The 26506-nt window shown below is 49.4% G+C and overlaps 1 protein-coding gene across 3 annotated transcripts in view; it reads right to left on the minus strand.

Annotated features, from left to right (window-relative positions):
- LOC137626247 (uncharacterized) overlaps window positions 1-26506 on the minus strand; it is a 382723-nt gene that overhangs the window by 353967 nt on the left and 2250 nt on the right. For 2 of the 3 annotated variants that reach the window (XM_068357322.1, XM_068357330.1), the window contains exon 2: window positions 16743-16892. The exons of the other annotated variant lie outside the window; for it this stretch is intronic. In XM_068357322.1, the coding sequence (XP_068213423.1) occupies window positions 16743-16892 (150 nt within the window). The remainder of the gene's footprint in view (window positions 1-16742; window positions 16893-26506) is intronic. 3 annotated transcript variants of the gene reach the window in all.

A 26506-nucleotide genomic window follows, 5' to 3' on the forward strand; every position in this document is an offset into this window, starting at 1 on the left:
AGAGAACTCAGATAGCTCCTCTTCCTCATCATTTTCCTCGGACGTTTATTCGTCCTACAGCTCATCATCGTCGGAGGACTCCAGCGGCTGGGAGACGAGAAAGAAGAGAAAGAGGTCTAAGAGGAAGAAGTCAAGCTCAAACGCAGGCCCTTCGAGGAAGAAGGCCAAGGTTACGAGGAGGAAGAACAAGAAGAGGAATTCTTCCAGGAGGAAGTGGGTTAAAGTGGATTTTCCCCCTTGCGGGTCGAACAGGGCTCTTGCCGCTCCAGTGCCTGCCTTGGTGGCTGTGGGAGCCGCTTTCGCGACCTTGCCCAGTGTCTCTTCGGCTCCGTCCACACGGTGGATGCAGCCGTTGGCACACTTTAACTTTCCCTTGCCCATTGCCCGGCAAGTCACCGGCTCCATCCGTCCAGCAGAGGGAGCCGCTGGCTCTGCCCGGCAGCATGGTGCCCACGCCCAAAGTCTCACCGGCTCCATCCAGGCATCGGATGCAGCCGCTGGCACAACAGGACAGTTACTCTCCGCGGATTCCCCTGGGAGGGGGTAGACCCATGACGGCTACCTCCACCCCGGCGGCTCCATCCGTGATGAAGGCAGCCGCTCTGTCGAGCCAGCCAGAAGTAAGGGATACGGCCGCCCCCACGGATCCATCCGTGATCGAGGATACAGCCGACACAGAGGATCAAGTGGTAGAGGGCTTATTGGGCACTGGCGAATTTTCCCCGGATGAAGTGTCCTCCTACAGGAAAGTCCTGGCACTGATTCGGCACCACCACAGGCTAGACGAGCCTAAACCGTCATCAGAGCAGGCTTGGCTTTTGGGTTTGGGAAGGATGGTAGATAATCCAGTTCAACAGAAACCATCCTTGACCCTACCTAATTATTTGTGAACAGTGCAGTCAGCTTGTATGAGACCGGGCCTTCTGTTCTATTCCAAAGAGCTTTACCAGGATGAAGTGATAAGAAAATTGCTAATAATTGCCTATTTTGATATTTAAACATGTAATAACATTAAGACATGTCATTAAAAACAATTTAGAATCATTTAGGAATAGTTTTAAGACATTTACCTGAAAAAATACAGTACTGTATATTGAATGTGGCTAATGCACACCAATACCATCACACAATATGTACAGAACAATGCTGTACATAGGTAGTAGGTTGGCCAGGGCACCAATTGCCCGTTGAGATACTACCACTAGAGTTATTGGATCCTTTGACTGGCCAGAGAGTAATGCAATGGATCCCTCTCTCTAGTTATGGCTCATTTTTTCTTTGCCTACACATACACTAAATAGTCTCGCCTATTCTTTACAGATTCTCGTCTTTCCTCATATACCTGACAACATTGAGGTAGCACTTCTTCGCTCAAGGGGCTAATTACTGTACTGTAATTTTTCAGTGTACTTTAATCATGGTAAGGGTAGAAGAAACTTTAGCTATGGTAAGCAGCTCTTCTAGGAGGACACTCCAAAATCAAACCATTGTTCTCTAGTCTTGGGTAGCGCCATAGCCTCTGTACCATGGTCTTCCACTGTCTTGTGTTAGAGTTCTCTTGCTTAATGGTACACTTGGGCACACTATTCTTATTTCTTTTTTCTCTTCCTCTTGTTTTTTTGAAATGGTGTGTTGGGCAGGGTTAATAGAAGGGCCATGGATGCCTGGTGGTTTATCAAGAGGTTGTCTTTTCCTTATCCGATTCTTTTTCTTCTCAAAACCATCCCTACTGTCCTCCCTTCAGTTGAAGTGACTATCCTGGAGGGTATTTAGCCTTGCATGGTGTATCGGCTCCTCCATGTTGACCAGTTTTTCTGAACTTTTTTCTATAGTCTATGGGTTTGATCAATCACTTTATTTATATTTCTGTACATACTGTTTGTGCTATACAGTAATTCTTGTTAATCTAGTTTTCAAGTATGATGTCTATTTTTCATTACAATTAATTCTTATGCTGTCTGGAGACATTGAGCAAAATCCGGGACCAGTACGTCCTAGATTGTCGTCTACTATATTGCGATATTCGTGGTCTTCATGCAAATATTCAAGATCTTACAGTTACGTCCAGACAGTATGATATTAAGTTAAAGGGAAGGTTTTGAAAGTCTGAATATACATGTTATAACCTATCATATTTTTTTTGTTTAAAATTTACATTTACGTATGTAAAACAACACACACACACACTCTCTCTCTCTCTCTCTCTCTCTCTCTCTCTCTCTCTCTCTCTCTCTCACGTAAATTGTTTTCCTGCTTTGCTACATATATATGATTTTATATAGATACGGTAAATAATATTTGTAATAACATATTTTCTAAAAGCTTTTACTGTAATATCATTATTTATCACTTTCATCATGCGTGTTAAATGCCTTCGTTTGTTTACTGGGCGTACTTTATGACGCCGCCGTTTCAGGCGGCGTCATCATAAAGAAAAACATTTCATTTGAAAGTCCTTAGAAAAATTAAGTAAAACATTGGTAATAACAAAATCAACATACAGTATACTGTAATCAATACTTGGTAAGATTGCTGTCGATGCAAAAACTAACCTATACTGTACACAGATGTGTAAATGCGTTTGTTTCTTCATTATGATCAGAGATAAACGTAAACAAAACATTGGTTGCCATTTTTTATCGTGCTTTTTGGCGTGTTTGGGAAACGCATGATATAAAATCGCCTTTAATATTTGTACCTGTTTTAGTTTAGGGTACTATAGTACATGCATTAAGTGTTCTGTACATTAAAGGGTAGTTTGTTAACAGTACTACGTACAAGGGAAGGTTTTAAAAGTCTGAATATACATGTTAAATAAATACGTAAATATGGTGTCACTACTTCGCGGATTTTCACCTATCGCGGTCGGGTCTGGAACCTATCTACCGCGATAAACGAGGGCTCACTTACAGAAGAGAAGAAGATGGATGTGGCAGAGATGAGAATGTTGAGATGGATGTGTGGGGTGACAAGAAGAGATGAGATACGGAATGAAGTAATTAGGGGTACCACAGGAGTTAGAAAACTATCAGATAAGATCTAAGAAAAAGTAGACTGAGGTGATACGGTCAGGTCATGAGAAGAGATGAACAGTATATTGGGAGGAGAGTGATGGAAATGGAGGTACATGGAACGAGAAGGAGAGGGAGACCAAAGCAAAGGTGGATGGACTGTATCAAGGATGACCTTCAATCAAAGGGATTAACTGGTGATGAGGTGTGGGACAGAGGTAGATGGAGAAAGCTGACCAGAAACATCGACCCCACATAGAAGTGGGAAAAGATGTAGACAAAGAAGAAGAAGAAGAAGAAGAAGAAGAAGAAGAAGAAGAAGAAGAAGAAGAAGAAGGAGATTGCTCAGTCACTCACTGTCCAAAGGAAAATGCAGCCCTTTTGGCTGATGTGTCTGACAGTAAACAGAGTAATGAGAAACTTGAACTTCCTCATCCCTGTTTACCCGAGGCTAAACTAACTAGTTTAGCTTTTGGATCTCGTTAAATTAAAGCTCTCTTGATGGACCTTGATGCTTATGGATGTGTAGACCCAAATGATTTTTTCCTTTGTTTTTCATAAAGACTGCAGATTTCTTAGCTCCAAAGTTATCTGTTATTTTGCGCAAGTTAGCAAGAAGAGGAGCTTTTAGCACTTGTTGGAGAACTGGTAATGTTACTCCTCTATGTAGATGTGTTAGTGGTAACTCAATTCCAACTGATTACTGCCCCATTTCCATAACTCCCATATTAGTTTTTGAACGTTTTCTGGCAAAACGTCTTAATAGGTTTGCTGAAGGTAATCATCTATTCCCTAGTTTGCAATTTGGTTTTTGTAAAGGCCTAGGAGCATATGATGCCCATCTCATAAAGTCCAATGCTGTACAGAAATCTTGATTGTGGCCAGGAAGTTTGTATGATTGGCCTTGATTTTAGTGCTGCCTTTGACCGTTAATCCTGAGGTCCTTGTTTTCAAAATCAATCAGTTGGGAGTGGGTGGGTTGTTTCTTAGCATTATTATTGAATTTTCAAGTAATAGATCTCAAAAAGTTGTTGTTGATGGGCACCATAGTGAGTATAGCAATGTGATACTGTGTTCCTCAGGGTAGTGTTCTTGGTCCATTACTTTTCATATTATATGCGCATGACATGGTTTAGCCTAGAAAAGGGATTTTGACGAAGGAAAAATCTATTTCTGGGGAGATACCTGCGACGCCCGGTGAAAAGGTCCTTCTTATCACTTTTCTGATATAAATACTTCCAAATATACCAGAGAAAGTTAAAGCATGGAATGCAGAGGTTACTACCCTCGCGCGAGCACCCAAGGGCGTCGTGTATAAAGATAGGGCGTGTGAAAACCACTATTCACAGGTCGTCTTCCATTTAGATAAATCCTTCATCAATAAGGGATGAGCCGCTACAGCGGCACTAACCGAACTCACCTGATCCACACCACCGACGCCCGACTCGAGCGCCATTTACACATCCTTCTTTTTGGACTCATCAGCGACCCTTCCTCTGTTGTTTTGTGCTTGTGTTTTCGCTTATTTTTGGATATCTTCGCAATGGCTAAAGCTCTCCTTCCACCTGCACCAATGTTAAGTACCATAGATTGTTTTGACATTATTTTTGACCCGGACTTGTACGCCTTATTTTCTTATTGCGAGTGTTTTAGTGTGTCGGCTTGATGCCGGCCCGCATCTTACGCGGCCATTGGTTTCGCTTGTTTACTTGCCCTCGGGGTCTTTTTGTCATGCTAGGTTCTTTTTAATCTTAAGTTAGATTATTGGCCAGGTGCCATTATTGGAACCGCTGTTACTTTTAAGTACTTATGTCGCTTTTGAGTCCGTATTAATGTTAACGAAGAATAGCGTTCGGGGTTTTATTATAGTTTAGTACCCTTCCCATTGGGTCGGCATTAGCTCTTTACGAGTTTTTTCATCGTAATTATCCGTTCAGGGTTCCATTTCCCTTTTCGCTATTCTTCGTGGCATATTTGTATCTGTTTGACGGACATATGTTTCGTATTTTTGGGTTTGTTTATAATTTAGATCGATCTTAGTAACCTTGAGAGTGAGAGGCTGGAGTTCCCATTTTCTGTTTCACCCGTTTTCTGTGTCATCAATGCTTCGGAATATTTTCCTCACAGATTCGGTTACTCCCCCTCTCTATCTCCTCCCTTCTGGGATTATGATAGACAGTTTCACTTATTTAGTTGTATATTGTATTATTTTACCAGGTTACTTTGTTCTTTCTATAGGCTAGTGATTCCTTGGTCCTGTCGTGTCAGAGTTACGTATTTAGGTTAGTTTGGCCTGCTCTCGAGCCGCCATGTTGTTCCCCCTCACCATTAGTCCCACCTTACTCCCCGCTCCGGCCTGGGCATTGGGTCTGGACCCCATTATTCCGGAACTCCCTCAGAGTTTTCCGATAACGTACTGAGCTGGGAACTCATTACTTCCTATCACTCCGGTGCTCCCCTTCGACTGGGAACCCTCCCCTCGTTGGTCCCCAGCACCTTGACTCCGGCTTCAGCTTCGTTACACGACAAAACTTATATTCTCCGCCCCCCCCCCCTCCCCCCGAGACTCTCCGCCTACCGGAGATCCTTTAAATATATATATACATATTTTTCAACCAACCCAGGGCCATCCCCCCCACCCCCCACCCCGCGACACCGACGCACTACGGAGATTCCAGTTTTAGCCACTATGCCTACTTTCATTATATTTTACGGTAATTACTTAAGAGCTCCGGCTCCCCGTGAATTCTCACATAAGGCGCTCCGGCGTCCGTAGGAGTTTTCCTTTCTTTTACTTAATATTCTCGATACAGTAATTACAGCGGAGCTCCGGCTCCCTATATGATCTCGAACCCATTAATACACTCTCATATAGAACCCCGTTTTTAACCTTAGCTCTGCATTTAGGTTAAGCTCTACTGTTAAGCATATTTCTAACCCTTAGGTAAAGTTAGAGCCTCCGGGAGTTCTTGTACTTATGTGATTCTTTATATTACAGAAAGTTCGGTGTGCCACCAAGGGTTGTGCGGCTACATTCACCGATCCGGTAGACCACGACGTCTGCAGGTCGCACACCCACTGTGCGATCTCCTTCGCACGGGAAGCTGGCCAGACCGCGTATATGGTCTGGTTTCCCGAGACTTGCAGGCTCTGCTATGAGCTTTCGTCGCTTCTCCTCAATGATGAGGTAAGATTTCTCAATTGTACACTCATTCTGTTTTTGTTGTTTTGAGATTTCTACATTGTGGACGATTGCAGTTATTCTTAACTAATCTTAACTTGAATCTGTTTTTCTTCTGCTGATAGCTTATCCGCTTAGTTCGTTCTAACGTTACCCCCTCTTTCAGGCTGACGAGGATTCCCTCAAAGCGGCCAGAACCAGCCTCCGAGCGGCTAGAACCAGCCTCCGGACCCGGGTATCTGGCTTCGGACGGAACGCCCCTCAAGGCTGCCCCTACCTGCTGGACGGAGACATGGCATCCCGGCTCTTCCCGGGTTCTCCCTTGGCCGCCGTACCAACTGACCTGGCGACACCTCTGATTGACGTTCTCCGGGCCGCCCTGCCCGCAGAAGACGAGCATCAGCTTTCTGGGGACGTCTCCGCTCTCGACATCCACGTTGAAACTATGGATGAGCAGGTAGGTGGTGTGGAGGACCTGGCAGATTCTTTCCTATCCCCTACTCGTTCCTCTACCTCTTCCTTCCTCGGCTTTGACAAGCCTGCGGCTTCTCCTTGGGACGCCACCATGTCGGTCCGCCCCAAGGTTAAGCCAGTAAAGAAAAAGAAACCCAAACCTATTACTTCAGCTTCGCCATCAACCATATCACCGGTCACCGGACCTTCCTCAGCTCCTGACATCCCTGTGATGTCGAAGACTCCTCCTCCTTCTAAAGGACAGAGGAGTAAGTCCGCTAAAGCCAAGGCTTCAGCTGCGGTTGGCTCCTTGGAACCCCCAATCACCTTGTCTCTAGTCAATGAGGTGGTAGATTCTAAGTTGGAGAAGCACTCCGCCGTCATGACGGAGCTAAAAGACGTGGTGGCGAGTCTTATCAGCTCCGGTTGTAGGCCCTGACACCTCCAAGCTACCGCCGTTCGACAAGAACAATCCTTGGCGGTTTGCTCGTCATGCTCCTTAAATGGACGGCACTCTAACTCTGGAAGGCTTGGGTACCCACCCCTTGGACAATCTGGAGTTCTTTCCCCCTGACCTCCAGTTCCCTTTCAATGGGGGGCTCGCGCGCGCGCGGGAGAATGTCCGGGCTCGCGCGCGCGGGAGAATGTCCGGGCTCGCGGGCGCGGGAGAATGTCCGGGCTCGCGGGCGCGGGAGAATGTCCGGGCTCGCGGGCGCGGGAGAATGTCCGGGCTCGCGGGCGCGGGAGAATGTCCGGGCTCGCGGGCGCGGGAGAATGTCCGGGCTCGCGGGCGCGGGAGAATGTCCGGGCTCGCGGGCGCGGGAGAATGTCCGGGCTCGCGGGCGCGGGAGAATGTCCGGGCTCGCGGGCGCGGGAGAATGTCCGGGCTCGCGGGCGCGGGAGAATGTCCGGGCTCGCGGGCGCGGGAGAATGTCCGGGCTCGCGGGCGCGGGAGAATGTCCGGGCTCGCGGGCGCGGGAGAATGTCCGGGCTCGCGGGCGCGGGAGAATGTCCGGGCTCGCGGGCGCGGGAGAATGTCCGGGCTCGCGGGCGCGGGAGAATGTCCGGGCTCGCGGGCGCGGGAGAATGTCCGGGCTCGCGGGCGCGGGAGAATGTCCGGGCTCGCGGGCGCGGGAGAATGTCCGGGCTCGCGGGCGCGGGAGAATGTCCGGGCTCGCGGGCGCGGGAGAATGTCCGGGCTCGCGGGCGCGGGAGAATGTCCGGGCTCGCGGGCGCGGGAGAATGTCCGGGCTCGCGGGCGCGGGAGAATGTCCGGGCTCGCGGGCGCGGGAGAATGTCCGGGCTCGCGGGCGCGGGAGAATGTCCGGGCTCGCGGGCGCGGGAGAATGTCCGGGCTCGCGGGCGCGGGAGAATGTCCGGGCTCGCGGGCGCGGGAGAATGTCCGGGCTCGCGGGCGCGGGAGAATGTCCGGGCTCGCGGGCGCGGGAGAATGTCCGGGCTCGCGGGCGCGGGAGAATGTCCGGGCTCGCGGGCGCGGGAGAATGTCCGGGCTCGCGGGCGCGGGAGAATGTCCGGGCTCGCGGGCGCGGGAGAATGTCCGGGCTCGCGGGCGCGGGAGAATGTCCGGGCTCGCGGGCGCGGGAGAATGTCCGGGCTCGCGGGCGCGGGAGAATGTCCGGGCTCGCGGGCGCGGGAGAATGTCCGGGCTCGCGCGCGCGGGAGAATGTCCGGGCTCGCGCGCGCGGGAGAATGTCCGGGCTCGCGCGCGCGGGAGAATGTCCGGGCTCGCGCGCGCGGGAGAATGTCCGGGCTCGCGCGCGCGGGAGAATGTCCGGGCTCGCGCGCGCGGGAGAATGTCCGGGCTCGCGCGCGCGGGAGAATGTCCGGGCTCGCGCGAGGGAGAATGTCCGGGCTCGCGCGAGGGAGAATGTCCGGGCTCGCGCGAGGGAGAATGTCCGGGCTCGCGCGAGGGAGAATGTCGGGGCTCGCGCGCGGGAGACTGTTGGCACACAGGCGCGCGTGTGGGAGACTGTTGGAGCATGCGTGCGGGAGAGTATTTGCTCGCGAGAGAATGATGGCGCGCATCCTTGTGGATGCGTGCGGGAGAAGGCTGGCGCGCAGGTGAGCACTGGCGCGATGGGACTGGTTGGCGCGTGGGAGAAGCCAGCATTGCTGACTTCCCAGAAATATTACTTTCAGTAGATCGTTGGCGCACAGGTTTTTCCTGGCGCGTATGATGATGCGCAGTATGCCACGCAGGAGAGTTGGATGTTGGGTGCGTATGCGCGCGGGCAGGAGACTGATGGCGGGCGAGAGAGCGTCATTACGCAGAAGGTTAATGGCGCGTAGCTGGGCGCGGGCGCATAGGAGAATGTTGGCGTGTAAGCGCAGGCCGCGCAGGAGAATGTTGGTGTGTAAGCGCAGGGCGCGCAGGAGAACATGGGCGCATATACGCATGAGGGCACGCATAGTGCGTGATAGAGCTATGCTCCTGTTGGAGCGTATGCGCGTGCTGGCGCATACGCCCTTGTTGCCCTGAGTTAGGGTTTAGTGATGGGGCCTGACGAGCTACTAAAGAGTGTTCGTCAGGCCTCGTAGGAGCGTAGCGCGTATGTGGTTGGCGCGCAATAGCGTGCTTAGGTGGAGTCTTGTTGGGCCCACATAGAAATGGTGACGGCAGGTCGGTAGGTCTGTCGGATGGAAGGTCGACGAGTCCTTTAAAAGGACGACCTTCCACTGAAGGAGATTGCGAACGATCTGCAGAAAGGTCCAGGACCAGTGCTGGAGCAGTGATAGATGATTGGTCTCGAGGCTCCTCTGCGGTGGACTGCATTGAAGATGTTGAACCAAAGAGGCGCCTCCTCACCACAGGTGAAGGAAGGCCTCTAAGGCGAAGAGGAAGGCGATCCTTCCGACGAATGCGCCCTCTGCGGGCCTTTGGATCAGCAAGCTGACCTTCTGCAGTCCTCCGAAGAGAAGTCTGTACCAACCGCGTGTCACACGATCGTATATAGTTCATTTTGTGTATATATTATGCTTGTATCTTCGCTCTTCCCTCGCACTAAAAAGAGCCACAATAAACATCTGTTTTTCTCACCGGTAACGATGTCGATTTTGAACAAGAAATTTCTTGTTGAGCTTTTGTATATAAAGGAGAGTGTTCTATAATAAACTCACTCAGTTGCTTACATCCTATTCTTGAGTCACAACCTTCTCTTGGCCCATCACATTGGTGACCCCGGAAGTCGACTCGCTACTCCCGCCTTCCACACCCCCTCGCCCCTCCATCGTTGGTACTATGGCAGACTCTACGGAAGTTGGCGCTGCGGCTGCCCCATTGGAACTTTCATCATTCGCCAGCGGAGAGGCGTTTGCTTGGTTTCAGAGTGCAGAAGTTCAGTTTCGCAAAAAGGGCGTGACTCGCTCAACCACCAAAGCAGATTATGTTCTCGCAGCGATACCCGAGGACACCTTCCCAGAAATATCCGACTGGCTTTGTGAACAAGGAAACACCCCAATAGCGTATGACGCCCTCAAAACATACCTTCTGAAGCAGTACTCGCCGTCGCCAGCCGCCCGTATAGCAAAGCTTTTTCAGCTCTCTCAACAACCATTGGGGGACCAAAGGGCTTCGCTAGCCCTCAGGGAAATGACCAGTATTGCTCGCCTGCAACCTGCTGCAGACGGCTTTCCTCGTGAGGTGAACCTACTTCGTGCCCTTTGGATACGCCGTTTGCCCAAACCTGTACGCGCTGCCATACCCGATGACGATAGTTTACCCATAAAGGACTTGATGACCAAAGCCGATGCCCTTATGGACAGCCACTTCAAGACCTCCATCAACGCCTCCACCCCTGACGAAGAGGACGCCTATTCAACGTCAACCGAAGCTGACGTGAATGCCGTAGGACATACACGCCTACCCCGTGACGTGCCGAAGCAGTGACAAAGCCACCCACCACTCGCTCGCGCCCCAACCAAAGACTTATACAGCCACTTACTACCTCCCATCCGCTGCAGTTTTGCTACTACCACTTCAGATTCGGGGCAACCACGAAGAAATGTGCCAAGGATTGTCAGTGGCCAAAAAGTGTGTAAGTAGGACATCGCTCGTTGTGGTGGCCTCCCGTGCTTCTAATCTTTTCTTTTTACATGATGCAGGAACGGGCGTGCGATTTTTGGTGGACACGAGTGCTTGTCGTTCTCTTTTGCCAAGGAAACTCTTCAGGACACGACGTAGTCTGCCTACGTCTGCCAACGTCCGCTTGGTAGCTGCCTACGGATCTGCCATACCCACCTACGGTTACGAGAACCTCACATTATCGTTCGGAAACGGTAAATTTAATTGGAAGTTTCTTGTTGCTGACGTCACATTGCCAATCCTCGGTACAGATTTCCTCTCTCATTTCCACCTTCTGGTCGATGTCGCCCACCGACGATTGGTCAACGCAGACTCATACTTGTCGACACCTCTTCAACCCGACCCCTCCAACCTCGCTCTCCACATTAGCGCACCCACGGATGCCTACGCCCACCTCCTCCTGTCGTACCCGGAAGTTTTCCATCCAGAACTTCGCCAAACGCCCACAGCCACTGCCAAGCACGGTATTTATCACCATATCAAGACGACGGGATCCCCAGTCTTTGCAAAATTCAGATGTCTGGAACAGGAACGATTGGCAGCTGCCATACAGACGTTCACCGAAATGGAGGAAATGGGCCTTTGCCAAAAGGCCTCCAGCCCATGGTCGTCACCCTTACACATCGTTCTGAAGAACGACGGCTCCCTCCGTCTGTGCGGGGATTACAGGCACCTGAACATGCAACCAGAACCGGATCACTAGCCCCTCCCAAACATCGCCGACGTGACCTCCTACCTGCACAAAGAGAAGGTTTTCTCTACGCTCAACCTCCTGAAGGGGTAATATCAGGTGCCTATGAACCCAGAACACATCTCCAAGACTGCCATCACCACTCCGTTTAGTACATACACCTTCAATTACTCCTGTGTTGGCCTTCGTAATGCTGGGGCCAGGTTTCAACGTCTCATAGATAGCATCTTAGGGGACCTCCCTTTCTGTATATGTTATGTGGACGACATACTTGTGTTCTCCTCAAAAGAGGAACACCTCCATCACCTAAGCATCCTGCTCGACCGCCTGCAACAAAACGGCCTTGTAGTCCGGTACGACAAGTGTACCTTTGGCGCCAACGAAGTGTCGTTCTTAGGGCGCCGCATCACTCCTGAAGGAGTCCATCCCCTCCCTGAGAAGGTAGCAGCCGTTCAGGACTTCCCGGCACCCTCGACCGTCAAAGCTCTGCAGGAATTCTTGGGCATGATCAACTATTATCACCGTTTTCTGCCAGCCATTGCCGCCACTCTTGCTCCCCTCTACGCCTCCCTCAAGGGCAAGCCAAAGGACCTGAAGTGGGGTCCCCTTCAAGATGCAGCCTTCTGCAATGCAAAGAAGGCCCTATCAACCGCTGCGGCTCTCACTTTTCCTATCCCACATGCCCCTCTACTCTCCACCGATGCCAGTGACGTCGCTATTGGTGCAGTACTCGAGCAGGTGGTCAACGGCTCACCCCGGCCATTGGCCTTCTTCAGCAGAAAACTGTCCAAGGCAGAATCGGGTTATTCTACCTTCGATCGAGAATTGCTGGCGGTGCACTTGGCTGTCCGTCACTTTCACCATTTCTTAGAAGGTACGCCCTTCGTCATTCGCACGGACCACATGCCTCTGGTGCACGCCTTCACTCGACAGTCTGACGCCTGGTCCGCCCGTCAACGCCGACATCTCTCCGCCGTGGCTGAATACAATTGCACCCTTCAATACGTCCCTGGGAAAATGAATCCCGTTGCCGATGCCTTGTCAAGAAACACGTTGGCTGCCGTTCAACTGGGATTGGATTACAACGTCCTGGCTGAACCCCAACGACATGATCCAGAGTATCAAGCATGTAAGACATCCTGCACGTCCCTCCGTTGGGAAGACTTCCCCCTCGAAGACTCCAACACCACCCTCCTCTGTGACGTCAGTACTGGTGCACCGCGACCTTGGATTCCTGCTCCCTTGCGCCGGCAGGTGTTTGATTTCATTCACGGCCTTTCACATCCCTCGTGCCGTTCTACCGCACAGCTGTTGAAGACGAAGTTCATTTGGCACGGCATTTTTAAGGATGCTCAGGATTGGGTACGCGCCTGTACTTCTTGCCAAACTTCCAAATTACATCGACACACAGATTCAGGAGTGGGCACCTTTCCTCAACCTCAGCGACGTTTCGCACACATCCACGTCGAAGTTGTAGGCCCCCTACCCATATCACAAGGACATCGTTACCTGTTTGTTGTCATCAACCGCTCCACTCGTTGGCCTGAAGCTATTCCCATGGAAACTGCAATGTCTGCCTCATGTACATCTGCCTTACTCTCAGGATGGATTGCAAGATTTGGTATCCCTGAGCATATTACTTCTGACAGGGGTACCACTTTCACCTCTCAATTGTGGACATCATTAGCGAATCTCCTGGGTATCACCCTACATCAGACAACGGCCTACAACCCCACTGCCAATAGAATGGTTGAACGTTTTCATCGCACCCTCAAAGCAGCTTTGATGTCCCGATGCAAGGATTCCAACTGGTTTACTCAGCTTCCCTGGGTCCTCCTGGGACTAAGCACCACTCCTAAAAATGCCCTCTATGTCTCGGCAGCTGAAATGGCGTATGGCGACCCGTTGGTCGTCCCTGCCGAATTATTTCCTTCTACAACCTCCTCCGACGACCTCCAGTGCATACGTCGCGTCGTGGGAAAATTTACTCCATGCCGCCAGACTTACATGCCCCCAGCGAAGCATCACGTATAATACCGACAGACTTGCACTCTGCAACGCACGTCTTCCTGAGCAACGACACTAGCAAGCCACCGCTAACGCCCCCTTACACAAGCCCTTTCCTTGTGATCCGACGCAGTCCGAAAGCATTCCTACTAAACTTTCATGGCAAAGAAGACTGGGTCTCCATTGATCGTCTGAAGCCTGCTTATCTCCTGCCAGATGACCCGCCTACAGTTAGCCTCTCTAGATCAAGGCGCCCTATTTAACATGTACAGTATGTCATTTTTAGGGGGGGAACCATGTACCAACCGTGTGTCACACGATCGTACATAGTTCATTTTGTGTATATATTATACTTGTATCTTCGCTCTTCCCTCGCACTAAAAAGAGCCTGAATAAACATGTTTGTTTTTCTCACAGGTAACGGTGTCGATTTTGAACATTAAATTTCTTGTTGCCTTGAGCTTTTGTATACAGTGAACCCTCGTTTATCGCGAAGTAGGGACACCATATTTACGTATTTATTCAACATGTATATTCAGACTTTTAAAACCTTCCCTTTACGTAGTACTGTTAACAAACTACCCTTTAATGTACAGAACACTTAATGCATGTGCTACAGTACCCTAAACTAAAACAGGCACAAATATTAAAGGCGATTTTATATCATGCGTTTCCTAAACACGCCAAAAAGCACGATAAAAAATGACAACCAATGTTTTGTTTACGTTTATCTCTGATCATAATGAAGAAACAGACGCATTTACACATCTGTGTACAGTATAGGTTAGTTTTTGCATCGACAGCAATCTTACCAAGTATTGATTACAGTATACTGTATGTTGATTTTGTTATTACCAATGTTTTACTTAATTTTTCTTAGGACTTCCAAATAAATGAAATGAATGCCATTTATATAATGTTTTTCTTTATGATGCCGCCTGAAACGGAAACCTTCCATCCGTTTACTGTACGCTCCGTCTTTGATCGTAATAAACAAACGAAGGCATTAAACGCGCATGATGAAAGTGATAAATATTGATATCAAAAGCTTTTAGTAAATATGTTATTACAAATATTATTTACCGTATCTATATAAAATCCTACATACGTAGCAAAGCAGGAAAACATTTTTTTTCCTTTTTTTTGGCGTTTAATCAACAATAACATACTGCCGCTAATGACTGAATGACAATTTACGATAATTCTAAACTGTTACTAAAGATGATTCTCCATTCCATATCCAAAATACTTTTCCTAACTTCAGTTATAAGTCAACTTGTACCCCCCTCAATTATGAAACCATCTAAAAAAAAAAAAAAAGTAAGAGAAGAAGCAAGTACTAGGCCGATTTTTAAAGTTGTCGAACAATTAAGTTACCGCTATAACGTTCGATGTGACATAGTGCGAGTTTGGAGAAAGTAAGGAAAATTGAATCATGATTGATTTTCAATATAAATGAAACTTTGTGAAGCAACAAAGATTTCATTTGTTAGTGAGATAGAGGTAAGGAATGAGAGGTAGTGAAAAGTAGCCCACAGAGAGAGAGAGAGAGAGAGAGAGAGAGAGAGAGAGAGAGAGAGAGAGAGAGAGAGAGAGAGAGAGAGAGTTATTTTAAATGTAATAAACAAAAAAATATGATAGGTATTGGTGCTTATGTAATATCAACTGTATAGATGGTTTGAATAAGTCAAGAAATGGTATAAACAATACTTCGTACGCGCATATTCTTGAGACCGGCAGCTAGACGTCAGCTGATCTGATCACAGCCAAAAGTAAAAAAAAAAAAAGTCAACAATACTGTACTCGATTTTTAAAACATACCCGAAATTTAAAAACAAAAGTACATGCTTTCTTAATGTGCAATTAACTATTTAAAGAGTCGCAATTTTCTAGAATAAAATTATGTGTTCCCCAAAAAATAGTGGTTTGCTGATGAAATCGGATGCCATATTTAATGAAAAAAGTCTGTGAAGTCGTGAATCCGCGATGGTCGAACTACGAAGTAGCGAGGGCTCACTGTATAAAGGAGTGTTCTATAATAAACTCAATCAGTTGCTTTCAGCCTGTCTTTGAGTCACAACCTTCTCTCGGCCCGTCACAAGTCTCTGTAAGTGAACTACCTCGAGGGGGAGAAACACTAGCAGGAGAGACTGACGATGGACTTAGTTTCTCCCTCGTAGGTTGAACAGGAACAGGAGAAACTAAGCCGTCAGCTACCATAAAGTTTGGAGAGGCAGAGGTGAAGGGTGATACTGCATTGGATACCTCTGACACCACAACGTCGACAAGAGACAGAGGATCAACCTCTGACGATGACAACGATTGCTTGACAGCGGGGGGGAGAGTGGTGCTGCTTCGCTAGTGGAAGCAACGTCATCTCTCGAGTCCCGAAGTAGGTAAATAATACATAGGTCTACGCTACCATTCGACGGTCTCTCGAAAGAGACCAACCGAATGGGAGCTTCGGAGGAGGTTAGGGCAACGGAAGAAAGGGCCTTGGGTTTTTCTCCTTTCGAAGAAACCTTTGAAGGAGAAATATCCTGTTTGGACTTCTTCCGTCGTCGCGAAAACCTCTCCCACTGGGAAGTAGACCACTCCCTACACCTGTTGTTGCTATCACACCTTTGGCCCCTACAAGAAGGACAAAGGGCGTAAGGATCAGTCTCGACCGCCGACATGAATGTTCCACAGGGGCAGTTGGGAAACCCAGGGCAGGTGCGCATGATCGCAAAAGCCAACTTCGCATATACAGAACTAGAAAAAGAAAAGACAAAAGCAATTAAATGGCTGCCAAATGACGGTGAGGAGGAGAGCGGACACGTCCGACCACCATTCAAGCCGAGAGCAAAGTGAGCTCAAGCACAGGTGTGTGAGGGGGGGGGGGGGGGGTGTTAGCAAGTCACCCTCCCCTACCCCCGCTAACTAGCGGTGTGGGTGGTAAACCTTCCTTAAAAATTAATGGCTCGTCATTTCAGCTACGCCAAAAGAAATACTCCTATTAAATATCTAAGGTTTGTATTCCAGCTACGGAACAACTGAATTTCCAAAATTCCAAACATTGCGAGTCAGGCCCCTTCAGGCTTATGTCATATGAATATTGGGCAAGATAATTTGAAATAATTTTAGAATGAGTGACAATTTTCTCAGTATCCATAACCTTCTTAACAGAATAATAGCAGAGCTATATATAAATGAAAACCTTTGGTTTATAAAAGAAAATAAGGGTCAATACATTTCAAATAGAAATTCATTACAGACGCAATAGTATTCAGGAAACCTATGGTTATCTGAACTCACCTTAGTCAGCTTTCTGAGATACTCTGAAGCATTCAACCGAGGACTTTTCCCGCTGCATTTTGGTGAAGGTTCGGCAGATGTATTGCTTCCATCACTATTTTGAGCATCATCAGGACTAAGGTAGCTTATAGATGTTTTGACTTCTGATGACTGTAATAGGGAATTCAAGGGCATCTACAAAAGATTTAATTTATAATAAATACATTGCAGGAAGCCCATTCGAAACCATAGAAGATCCAATCTGCTAAAAGTATTCTAATCACTCACAATTACGACATATGAGTAATTCTTTTTATTTCAAACATTGGCTACTACATTTTTTCAATAAATATACAGTACAGTATACTGTACTATAATACCCATGCTCATAATGTGTCATTGTTAGATGTAAAATTCTATTTATGTTTACAGTTAATTAATACGGCAGTAATGTACGCATCATGACTCAAGGAAACACTGGACTTGAACAACTTACAATAATCAGTTAATCTTGAAACTCTTAGTAGCCAAGATCATAGTAAAACATTTATATTTCGTAAAAATACTTTAAAATAATTTTCACAAATATTTCTAAAGTCGTGAGCTCTAATTTCTGTAAATAATGTGAAATTCATTAACAACTGGACATTAAAATGCATAAGACTTTAATTTCAATTAAGTGGATAAAGCCTTCAATTTCGAAGTATTAGTAGAGATGCCCAGCATTTTTGAGTTGGTTAATCAGCTATTTCCAATTTTGTCTAACTGTACTTATTTTCTTTGAAAATCCATCCATGACTTTTTATTTTCAATCCTTATACTGTAGAGTACAGCATTTTCTAACAACTTTTTTAGCCAGCTTTTCAAAATATTATGAAGATTCCATGGAGTATATCAGTTGATATTTACCTCTAAAGACAGTTAAACTTCACTCACGGAGGTTATACAGCATCTTCTCTCAAAGGGTACACTCGAGCACACTACAGTATTCTATCTTATTTCTCTTCCTCCTGTTTTGTTAAAGTTTTTATAGTTTATGTATAGGAGATTTTTATTTTAATGTTACTCTTCTTAAAGTATTTTATGTTTCCTTGTTTCCTTTCCTCACTGGGCTATTTTCCCTGTTGGAGCCCCTGGGCTTATAGCATCCTGCTTTTCCAACTAGTGATGTAGCTTAGCAAGTAATAATAATAATAATTATAATAATAATAATAATAAAAATAATTATAATAATGATAATAATAATAATAATAATAATAATAAAGTGTCTTTTCTCGAGAAAGCGTGTGTCAGATGTCTGGATACCTTCAAAAACCCTCGACAGTGGTCTACCAGGCCAAATGGGCCATCTTTTGTGGTTGGTAACGTAAAAGGGGTCTCCACTCCGAGCCCCTATTCCTCTAATCGCCAATTTTTTGTTCTACCTCCGCATGGAAAAACTGCTCCCTTTCGGCGGAAAGAGGGAATCACTCGGCCCTGAGCCAAATTTTTTACTTAAAAGGAATAGCCATTTCTTCAGCAGAGGACATCTCTATGCTCATACGGAGTTTTGAGCAGTCCTGTCCTCTAAGACATGAAAATAGTTATTTGTGGAAATGATAGAGAAAATAAGGAATAAAATAAGAATATAATAAATCTTGTAAGGTTTCATCATGTTTACAGATATCAGTGTTACAATTGTGATCAGTGATAAAATATTGAAAGTAAATGAAGTAGGAATTCATTAACTTATAAAACATAATAAGATTTATATGGATTAAGACATTCACAAGTAATCTCTGGCACTATTGTTCAATTAGTTCATTATGCATGTTACATAAGATTTTTTATAATTCTGACCATCCTTTACATTTAGAAATTCCCGGACAGTTCCATCCTGTTCATAATACTAGGTATACAGTTAATTCTAATAGTCAGGCCTTCTCCATCATGATGCTCAATACTACACAGTACTCTAGAAGTTTTATTTCAGCTGTGACCACGTTGTAGAAGGATCTTCCTGATCGGGTAGTTGAATCAGTATAACAAGACAAATTCGGAGATAATTTGTATTTTTCCTAACCATACAAACCTTAGCTATTTACATGGGGTATTACTTTCGGCGTAGCTGAAATGACGAGCCATTAGATTTTTAACGAGGTTTAACTACCCTCTCGCTAGTTAGCGAGGGGGTAGGGGAGGGGTAGCTAGCTACCCCTCCCCACTCACACACCGGTGAACCGACTCACTTCGCTTAGAGGTAGGACTTCACGGGGGACAGGGCTGGCGGGCAAATATGTGTAAATAGCTAAGGTTTGTATGGTTAGGAAAAATACAAATTATCTCCCAATTTGTCATTTGTTCCATAACCGAAATACAAACCACACTATTTACTTGGGGTGACTTAACACTTAGGTAGGGTGGAAAGTCCCAGCTTCAAGAATCCGACTGAGCAGCACTCGAGAAAAGGAGTACCTGCACCTCGCAAATTCCTTGCTCTGCAAGGAACGTGCGGCCTACATAAGCTTGTGTGTGAAGGAAAGAAGTGGGACTTGTCCTAGGACGTTGACCTGAAGTCCTTTAGATGGAAATCTAGGTTAGGACGTTCCCAATACCACCTCGTCAGGGTATGGGGGACGCGACAGTATTATATTAATAATAGGAACACAAGGAAGCATGGTTTACCTGCAGTGGTTTGAGGTTAGCTATGCAGAGAACCCAGGATGCTGCTTTCCCCAAGAGAGGGGAGGATGAAGAAAAGAGTAAGGGCCAGACATACTTTTTCATTCATGCAGTCTAAAACCGGGTAACAATGCCCTCAACCTTCTGCTACCTGTCCATTAAGGAGCCTGAGGTTAGACCAGCTGTTGTGCAGCCACCACAGGGCCGATAGAGAATGTATCAACGCTCCTGTGGGTCACGTTCTGCAGGTAGTGGGCTGTGAAGGTCGTATGACGCTTCCAGACCCCAGCTTGTAGCACCTATGTCACAGAGAAGTTTCTCTTGAATGCCAGGGACGTTGTAATGCCTCTGACATCGTGTGTTCTAGGGCGACGTGACGGAGGAGGGTCTGGATTCAGGGCATGATGGATGACCCTTCGAATCCAAGCTGAAATGTTATTCTTGGTGACCCTCCTCTTCGTCCTTCCTGTGCTCACAAACAGGGCTTGCACGCGAGGACGAACTGCAGCTGTTCTTTTTAAGATAACGCCTCAGACTCCTTACTGGGCATAGTAGGAGATGGTCTGGGTCATCTGTTACAGAACGAAGACTCGAAACCCTGGAGTCGAACCATGGGTCCGGAACTCCAGGATTTTGAGTCTTAGCAACAAACTCGGGGACGAACCTGAACGTTACCTCCCCCCATCCCCATGAATGGGCAACGTCGTACAAGAGACCATGAAGTTCACTGACACGCTTGGCTGAAGCCAGAGCGAGCAGGAACACCATCTTCCAAGTCAGGTGACGATCAGACGCCTGGCGTAATGGTTCGAATGGAGGTCTCTTAAGAGCCCTGAGAACCCGAACCACGTTCCATAGAGGCGATCTCACTTCCGACTGAGGGCAGGTAAGTTCGTAGCTTCGTATGAGCAAGGAAAGTTCCAGCGAGGAAGAAATATCCAATCCTTTCATCCTGAAGGCCAGGCTTAAGGCTGAGCGATAGCCTTTCACCGCCGAGACCGAAAGGCGCATTTACTCCCGCAAATATACAAGAAACTCCGCTATTGCTGGAATAGTGGCATGGAGGGGAGAGATACCCCTCCCACGACACAAACCACAGAAGACTCTCCACTTCGCCTGGTAGACCCCTGCAGATGACTTTCGCAGGTGTCAAGACATCCTCTCCGCAACTTGTTGCGAAAAGCCTCTCTCTGTGAGGAGATGCTGTATAGTCTCCAGGCGTGAAGCCGAAGCGAAGCTATGGCTTTGTGGAAGATGTTGCAGTGTGGTTGCCTGAGTAGCTTGTGTCGTGGGGGGAGTTCTCTCGGGAGTTCCGTCAGGAGCTGCAGAAGGTCCGGGAACCACTCTGCATGATACCATAGCGGAGCTATCAAGGTCATCGACAGGTTGACCGATAGTCTGGTCTTGTTGAGCACCCTTCTCATCAGACAGAACGGTGGGAAGGCGTAGACGTCGATGTTGTCCCACCGTTGTTGGAAGGCATCTTGCCAGAGTGCCTTGGAGTCTGGGACTGGGGAGCAGTACAGCGGCAGCTTGAAATTCAAGGCTGTCGCGAACAAGTCCACTGTCGGGGAACCCCACAAAGTCAGGACTTTGTTGGCTACTAGAGGATCCAAAGACCACTCGGTACTCACTATCTGCGAAGCTCTGCTCAGACTGTCGGCGAGCACATTCCTTTTGCCCGGAATGAAGCGAGCTGATAGTGGTATCGAGTGGACTTCGGCCCATCTCAGAATCTCTACTGCAAGATGGGATAGCTGTTGTGAAAAGGTACCTCCCTGCTTGTTGATACTATATAAGCCACTACTGTGGTGTTTGTTGCTCATCACCACCACAGAGTGACCCGCCAGGGTCTGTTGGAACTGTTGAAGGGCCAGATATATGGCCTTCATTTCTAGCAAATTGATGTGGAGATACTTTTCTGATTCTGACCATCGGCCTGAGATCCTGTGGTTCAGAACGTGGGCCCCCCACCCTTCTTTTGACGCATCCGAGAACAGCATCAAATCCGGGGGGAGGATGAGAAGATCCACTCCCTTTTGAAGGTTTCCGTCGGTCAACCACCACTGTAGGTCCGTCCGTTCCGCAGGCCCCATAGGGACCAGAATGTCCGGGGAATCGTAGCCTTGATTCCACCGGGACTTGAGCCGCCATTGCAGGGATCTCATCCTGAGGCGGCCGTTTGGAACTAGACGGCCCAGGGAGGACAGGTGACCTAGAAGACGTAACCAAGATTGGGCTGGAAGCTCTTCCCGTCTGAGGAAAGGCTCTACGACCCTTCTCAGCCTTGCTATCCTGTCGTCTGATGGAAAGGCTTTATGGAGATTGGTGTCCAATATCATGCCTAGATATACCAGTCGTTGAGATGGAAACAGAGAAGACTTCTCGAGATTTACCATGATCCCTAGATCTTGGCAAAGTCCCAGAAGCTTGTCTCGGTGTCGAAGAAGGGTCGACTCCGAGTCTGCCAGGATCAGCCAGTCGTCCAGATAACGAAGGAGACGGATGCCGATCCTGTGTGCCCACGAAGATATCAGGGTGGACACTCTGGTGAACACCTGTGGTGCTGTGGAGAGACTGAAACGCAGCACCTTGAACTGGCAGATCTTGTTGTCTAGGCTGAATCTCAAGTACTTCCTGGAAGACGGATGGATTGGGATCTGGAAGTACGCGTCCTTTAGATTCAGTGTGCACATGAAGTCGTGCGGTCTCACTGCAAGTCTGACCGTCTCTGCTGTCTCCATGCTGAACGGAGATTGTTTGACAAACTTGTTCAGGGCTGAGAGGTCGATGACGGGTCTCCAGCCTCCAGATGCCTTCTTTACAAGAGAGTGTCGACTGAAGAAGCCTGGGGAGCCGTCGAAGACCTCTTGGAGAGCATTTTTCTTGAGCATGGTCTCGATTTCTGCCCGAAGGGCTAGCCCCTTTGCCGATCCCATGGCATAGGAGCTCAACGACACTGGATTCGCTGCCAGGGGAGGAAGAGATGTTATGAACGGGACGCGATATCCTTGGCTGATCACAGAGATCGTCCAGGAATCGGGCCTGAGTTGCTGCCACCTGAACGCGCAACTCTGCAGGCATCCCCCCACTGGTGGACACGCAGGGGGATTGCCAATCCTAGCATTTGCGTCCTCGGCCGCACCCTCTAGGATTTTTGCCTCCCCTGGAGGACTTTTCACCCTTCCTGTCCTTGACAGGAAAGTGCTACTGTCTGGACACCTTTGCCTTTGCTGCCGGAGCCGGTTACGATGTCCTAGACTGACGAGGCTGTTGTTGAGGTGCTGGAGGCTTGTAGGGTCTGGATGCAAGAGCCCTTTGGAGGAGAGAATCGTGATTCGATTTCCTCCAACTCTCAGCTGTCCGTTCCACATCCTTGGGCTCAAACAGGCTCTTTCCAAGGATGGAAGAGTGCCTGGGCTTGCAGACATCCACGGCTGGGACCTTCGCATGGAACCTCTCGGTCACCGCATCATGACGCTTCAAGATCGAGTTTGCCCACAAGTTCGAAAGTTGGTGAGCTAGAAACTCGATGGTGCGCGTGCCCGAGAGGAGAAAAGTCTCCATGGCCTTCCTGGTGCTCTCCTTGGACAAGTCCTCGGATCGCAACAGAATGCCCAGAGACCCCCGCCAGACATCCAGCCACGAAGTGGCCTGCATGGCACACTTTGCAACTTTCTCCTGGCTCAAGATCTCTGTAGCCGAGAATGTCACCTGCCGGGCGGAGAGTTTCTCAAGAGAAATTCCCCTGGAGAGCTCTTCCACAGAATGGTGGAGAGGAAGAGCTAAACAAGACTCCCCCATGATCTCGAAGTACCACGTCTGTTGTACACGAGGAGGTGGGAGGCGTTTGTTGCCAGCAGAGGAACAGCTGGAGGAGGCGAGTTCGGAGAGCTGGCTCTCAACCTTGTCTCTGGCGCTCTTAACCCCCTGGGACCGGGGCAGAGCCTCACTGGCCTTTGGAGGTTTTTGAGTGCCGTAGACTTGGTCCAGAAGCGTATCCTTGCCTTCGCGAGGGGCGGTCTCTGGGTCCTCGAACCTGTTGAGTTGCCTCATCAGACTCAGGACCTGCCAGAAGGCATGCTCCGACTCATGCAGCTCTCCTCCTTGTGGACTGGCAGCAAAGTCTCCTGTCCCCAGCTGGTCTACTTGGGGGGACACGTGGACGTTCTCCTGGGGTCTTACTGGCTCTGGTCGAATCCGGGATGAAGACTTAGGGACGGTCTTCGAGTCCTTGGGCTCCCTCCTAGGAGAGATACAGGACTCCAGTAAAGAAGTCTGAGGGCTCCTCTCTGCTCCCACACGAGACGATTCTCGTACTCGAGGTGGGGTTCCTCCCATTGGTGCCGTGGGAGAATGTCTCACCTCGCTGGACTCTCCTGAGGACGGAAAGGCTTCGTCCACAGGAGGAGGAGAAACCGCCTTCCTGACGGACTTCTTGGGTGCCAGTTTAACCCTAGGAAAAGTCACCACGAAGTCCACTCCTCTCCTTCTCTTCGGCGGAGACTAGGCTGCCATAGGTTTGAGGCCTAGATCAGCGAGGGCCGGCATAACAGCCTGGACGACCGCTTTGATCAGAGACCCAAACCAAGGCTAATGGCTGACAGACGCAGTGTCAGCGACTCCCGCTGGAAGGGAAGGGGATCGGGCGATCCTTAGGAGTGGACACCACAGGGCCTGCCTGAAAAGAAGAAGAGTGTTGCCTAGACCTCTCTGAGGATTCTTCCTCCTCCTGCAAGTGCGCTGCTCTGCGCTTACGGGGTGGAGATCGTGACGACGATGAACTGGAAGTACGCGCTCCAGAGGACTCACAAGGTTGCCCGTGCTGTGAAACCAGGTGGGAATCGTGGTCGGGATCAAGCTGGCGCTTGCGCGATGGTAGAATCGCGGGTTCGCGCGCAGGCGCGTGGAGATGAAAGCGCGGGTGCGCGTGGGCGAGGGAGCGTGTGTGCGCGCGGCTGAGCGGGCGAGTAGGCGCGCACGGTTGTAAGGGAGAGCGCTGGCGGCCGGGAGAACGACGGCGCGCAGGGGAGCGATGGCCCATAGGGCGAGAAGGCGATCGACTGCGCACAGGCGAGTTAGCGCGTGGGCGACCTTCGGCGATCTGACGTATGGGCGCGTGGGAGATTGCTGGCGCGTAGTGGCGCAGCCAGGAGATATCAGCTGGGACGCAGGACCAGAAGGTGAAGTGGCGCGTAAAGGCGAACGCTCGCGGGCTTGCACCGGAGACTTCTCGTGGGCACGCGGGCGCGCAGAGACTCGAACAGGTCTAGAAGAGCGCACAGAAGAGTGCATGCGATGGCACCCAAGCGAAGGCTGGCGCGTGGGCGAGGTCTGCGGGCGCGCAGGAGATTGACGGTGAGGGGGCAAAGGAACAACCTCCTTGCCTGCACCCAAATCCGGAGATCGTGGGCTCGCGGGCAAACGTTGCCGTGCATCAGGACTAGAACGGGCAGATGTGCGCTGGCGAGTAGGCGATCGTGGGCACGCAGATGTGCGCTGGCGAGCAGGAGAGAGCTGGCGCACAGGAGATCCCTGACGCGCAGGCAAGCAGGAGATCTACGGCGAGAAGACATGGCTGCAGGAGATCGCAGGCGCGTTGAGTCCGAAGGGTCCATAGTAGGAGAGCGCTTGTGTGCTACTGCGCGCGAGCGCGCAGGTAACACCTGGCGCTTAAGGGACTTACTCTCATTGAGAGATAAGCCCTTATGCCCCGAAGGGACCGGTGCCCGTTGGAAAATGTGGTGCGTTGGCGCCCACTGCGCATCTGCGTCTAGGAACAGAGAAGGAAGGCTAGCAGGTCTGGCAGGCGTGGGAGATCGCGAACGATCAGCTGAGAGGTCAAGCGATGCAGCTGCAACGGTCTGCTCACGTCGAGGAGGCTCCTCTGCGGGGGACGTCGAAGGCGAAGAACTGAAGAGGCGCCTCCTAACTCCCTTATAAGGGTAAGGAAGGCCTGTACGGCAAAGAGGAGGGCGAGCCTTACGGCGAAGACGACCTCGAGGGGCAGCAACACCATAGTCGGTCCTCTGAAGAGGAGTCTCCGTCAGTGAACTCCCCCGAGGGGGAGAATCACCCGCAGGAGAGACCGTTGGACCCAGCTCCTCCTTCGAAGGATGTTCGGAAGGGGGAACTGAGCCTTCAGCAACATACGAAACAGCAGCAGGGGTTTGGCCCGACCCGTCGGAAGCCTCTGCCACAAAAACATCGACAATAGACAGAGGATCTACCTCTGCTATTACCGGCAACTGTTTGACAACTGCACCCAACTGGATCAGGTCAAACAGGGCTTCCTTGGAGGGCGAGCCCTTAAGCCCCAAGGAAGCCCAAAGCTGTTAAAGATCATCGTTAGTCACATGGTCATCAACAAAATCAATGCCCTCCCTCGGAGTAGGAGGGGGAGTGGCCTCGCTATGGGAGGCAACGCCCTCTCCCGAACCCCAAGATTGGGAAACAAAAGAAGGGCCTGCGCTACCACTCGCCGGCCTCTCGCGAGAAACCGATCGAATGGGAGCTTCGGAGGAGGTTCGGGCGGCGGAAGAAGAGTCCTTGGAACCTTCCTTCTTCAAGGCAACCCTTGAAGGAGAACGGTCGCGCTTAGGCCTCTTCTTACGCCGCCGGGCAAACCTCTCCCACTGGGAGGTAGGCCACTCCCTGCACTCACTACAGGTATTATCCCTTTCACACCGTTGACCTCGACACAGCGGGCATATGGAGTGAGGGTCCGTCTCGACCGCCGACATAAACGTTCCACAAGGGCGGTCGGGGAGTCCAGGGCAATTCCGCATGATGGGAAGGAAGGAAGAGGCCAACTTCAAGCACACAAACTGAAAGAAAAAGCAAAACAAAATTAAGGCTGTCAATAATGCGAGGGCGAAGCAGAGACGTCTGGCTCATCGCCCGATCCAAAAGTGAAGAGAAGCAGTTCACTGGTGTGTGAGGGGGGGAGGGGTAGCTAGCTACCACTCCCCTACCCCCTTGCTAACTAGAGCGGGGGTAATTAACCCTCGTTAAAATTCTAATGGCTCGTCATTTCAGCTATGCCGAAAGTAAAACCCCATGTAAATAGCGTGGTTTGTATTTCGGTTACGGAACAAATATATTTTTATATCGATACTATGATA

The sequence above is a fragment of the Palaemon carinicauda genome, chromosome 2 (assembly GCF_036898095.1).
Source record: "Palaemon carinicauda isolate YSFRI2023 chromosome 2, ASM3689809v2, whole genome shotgun sequence".
NCBI classification, from domain to species: Eukaryota; Metazoa; Arthropoda; class Malacostraca; order Decapoda; family Palaemonidae; genus Palaemon; species Palaemon carinicauda.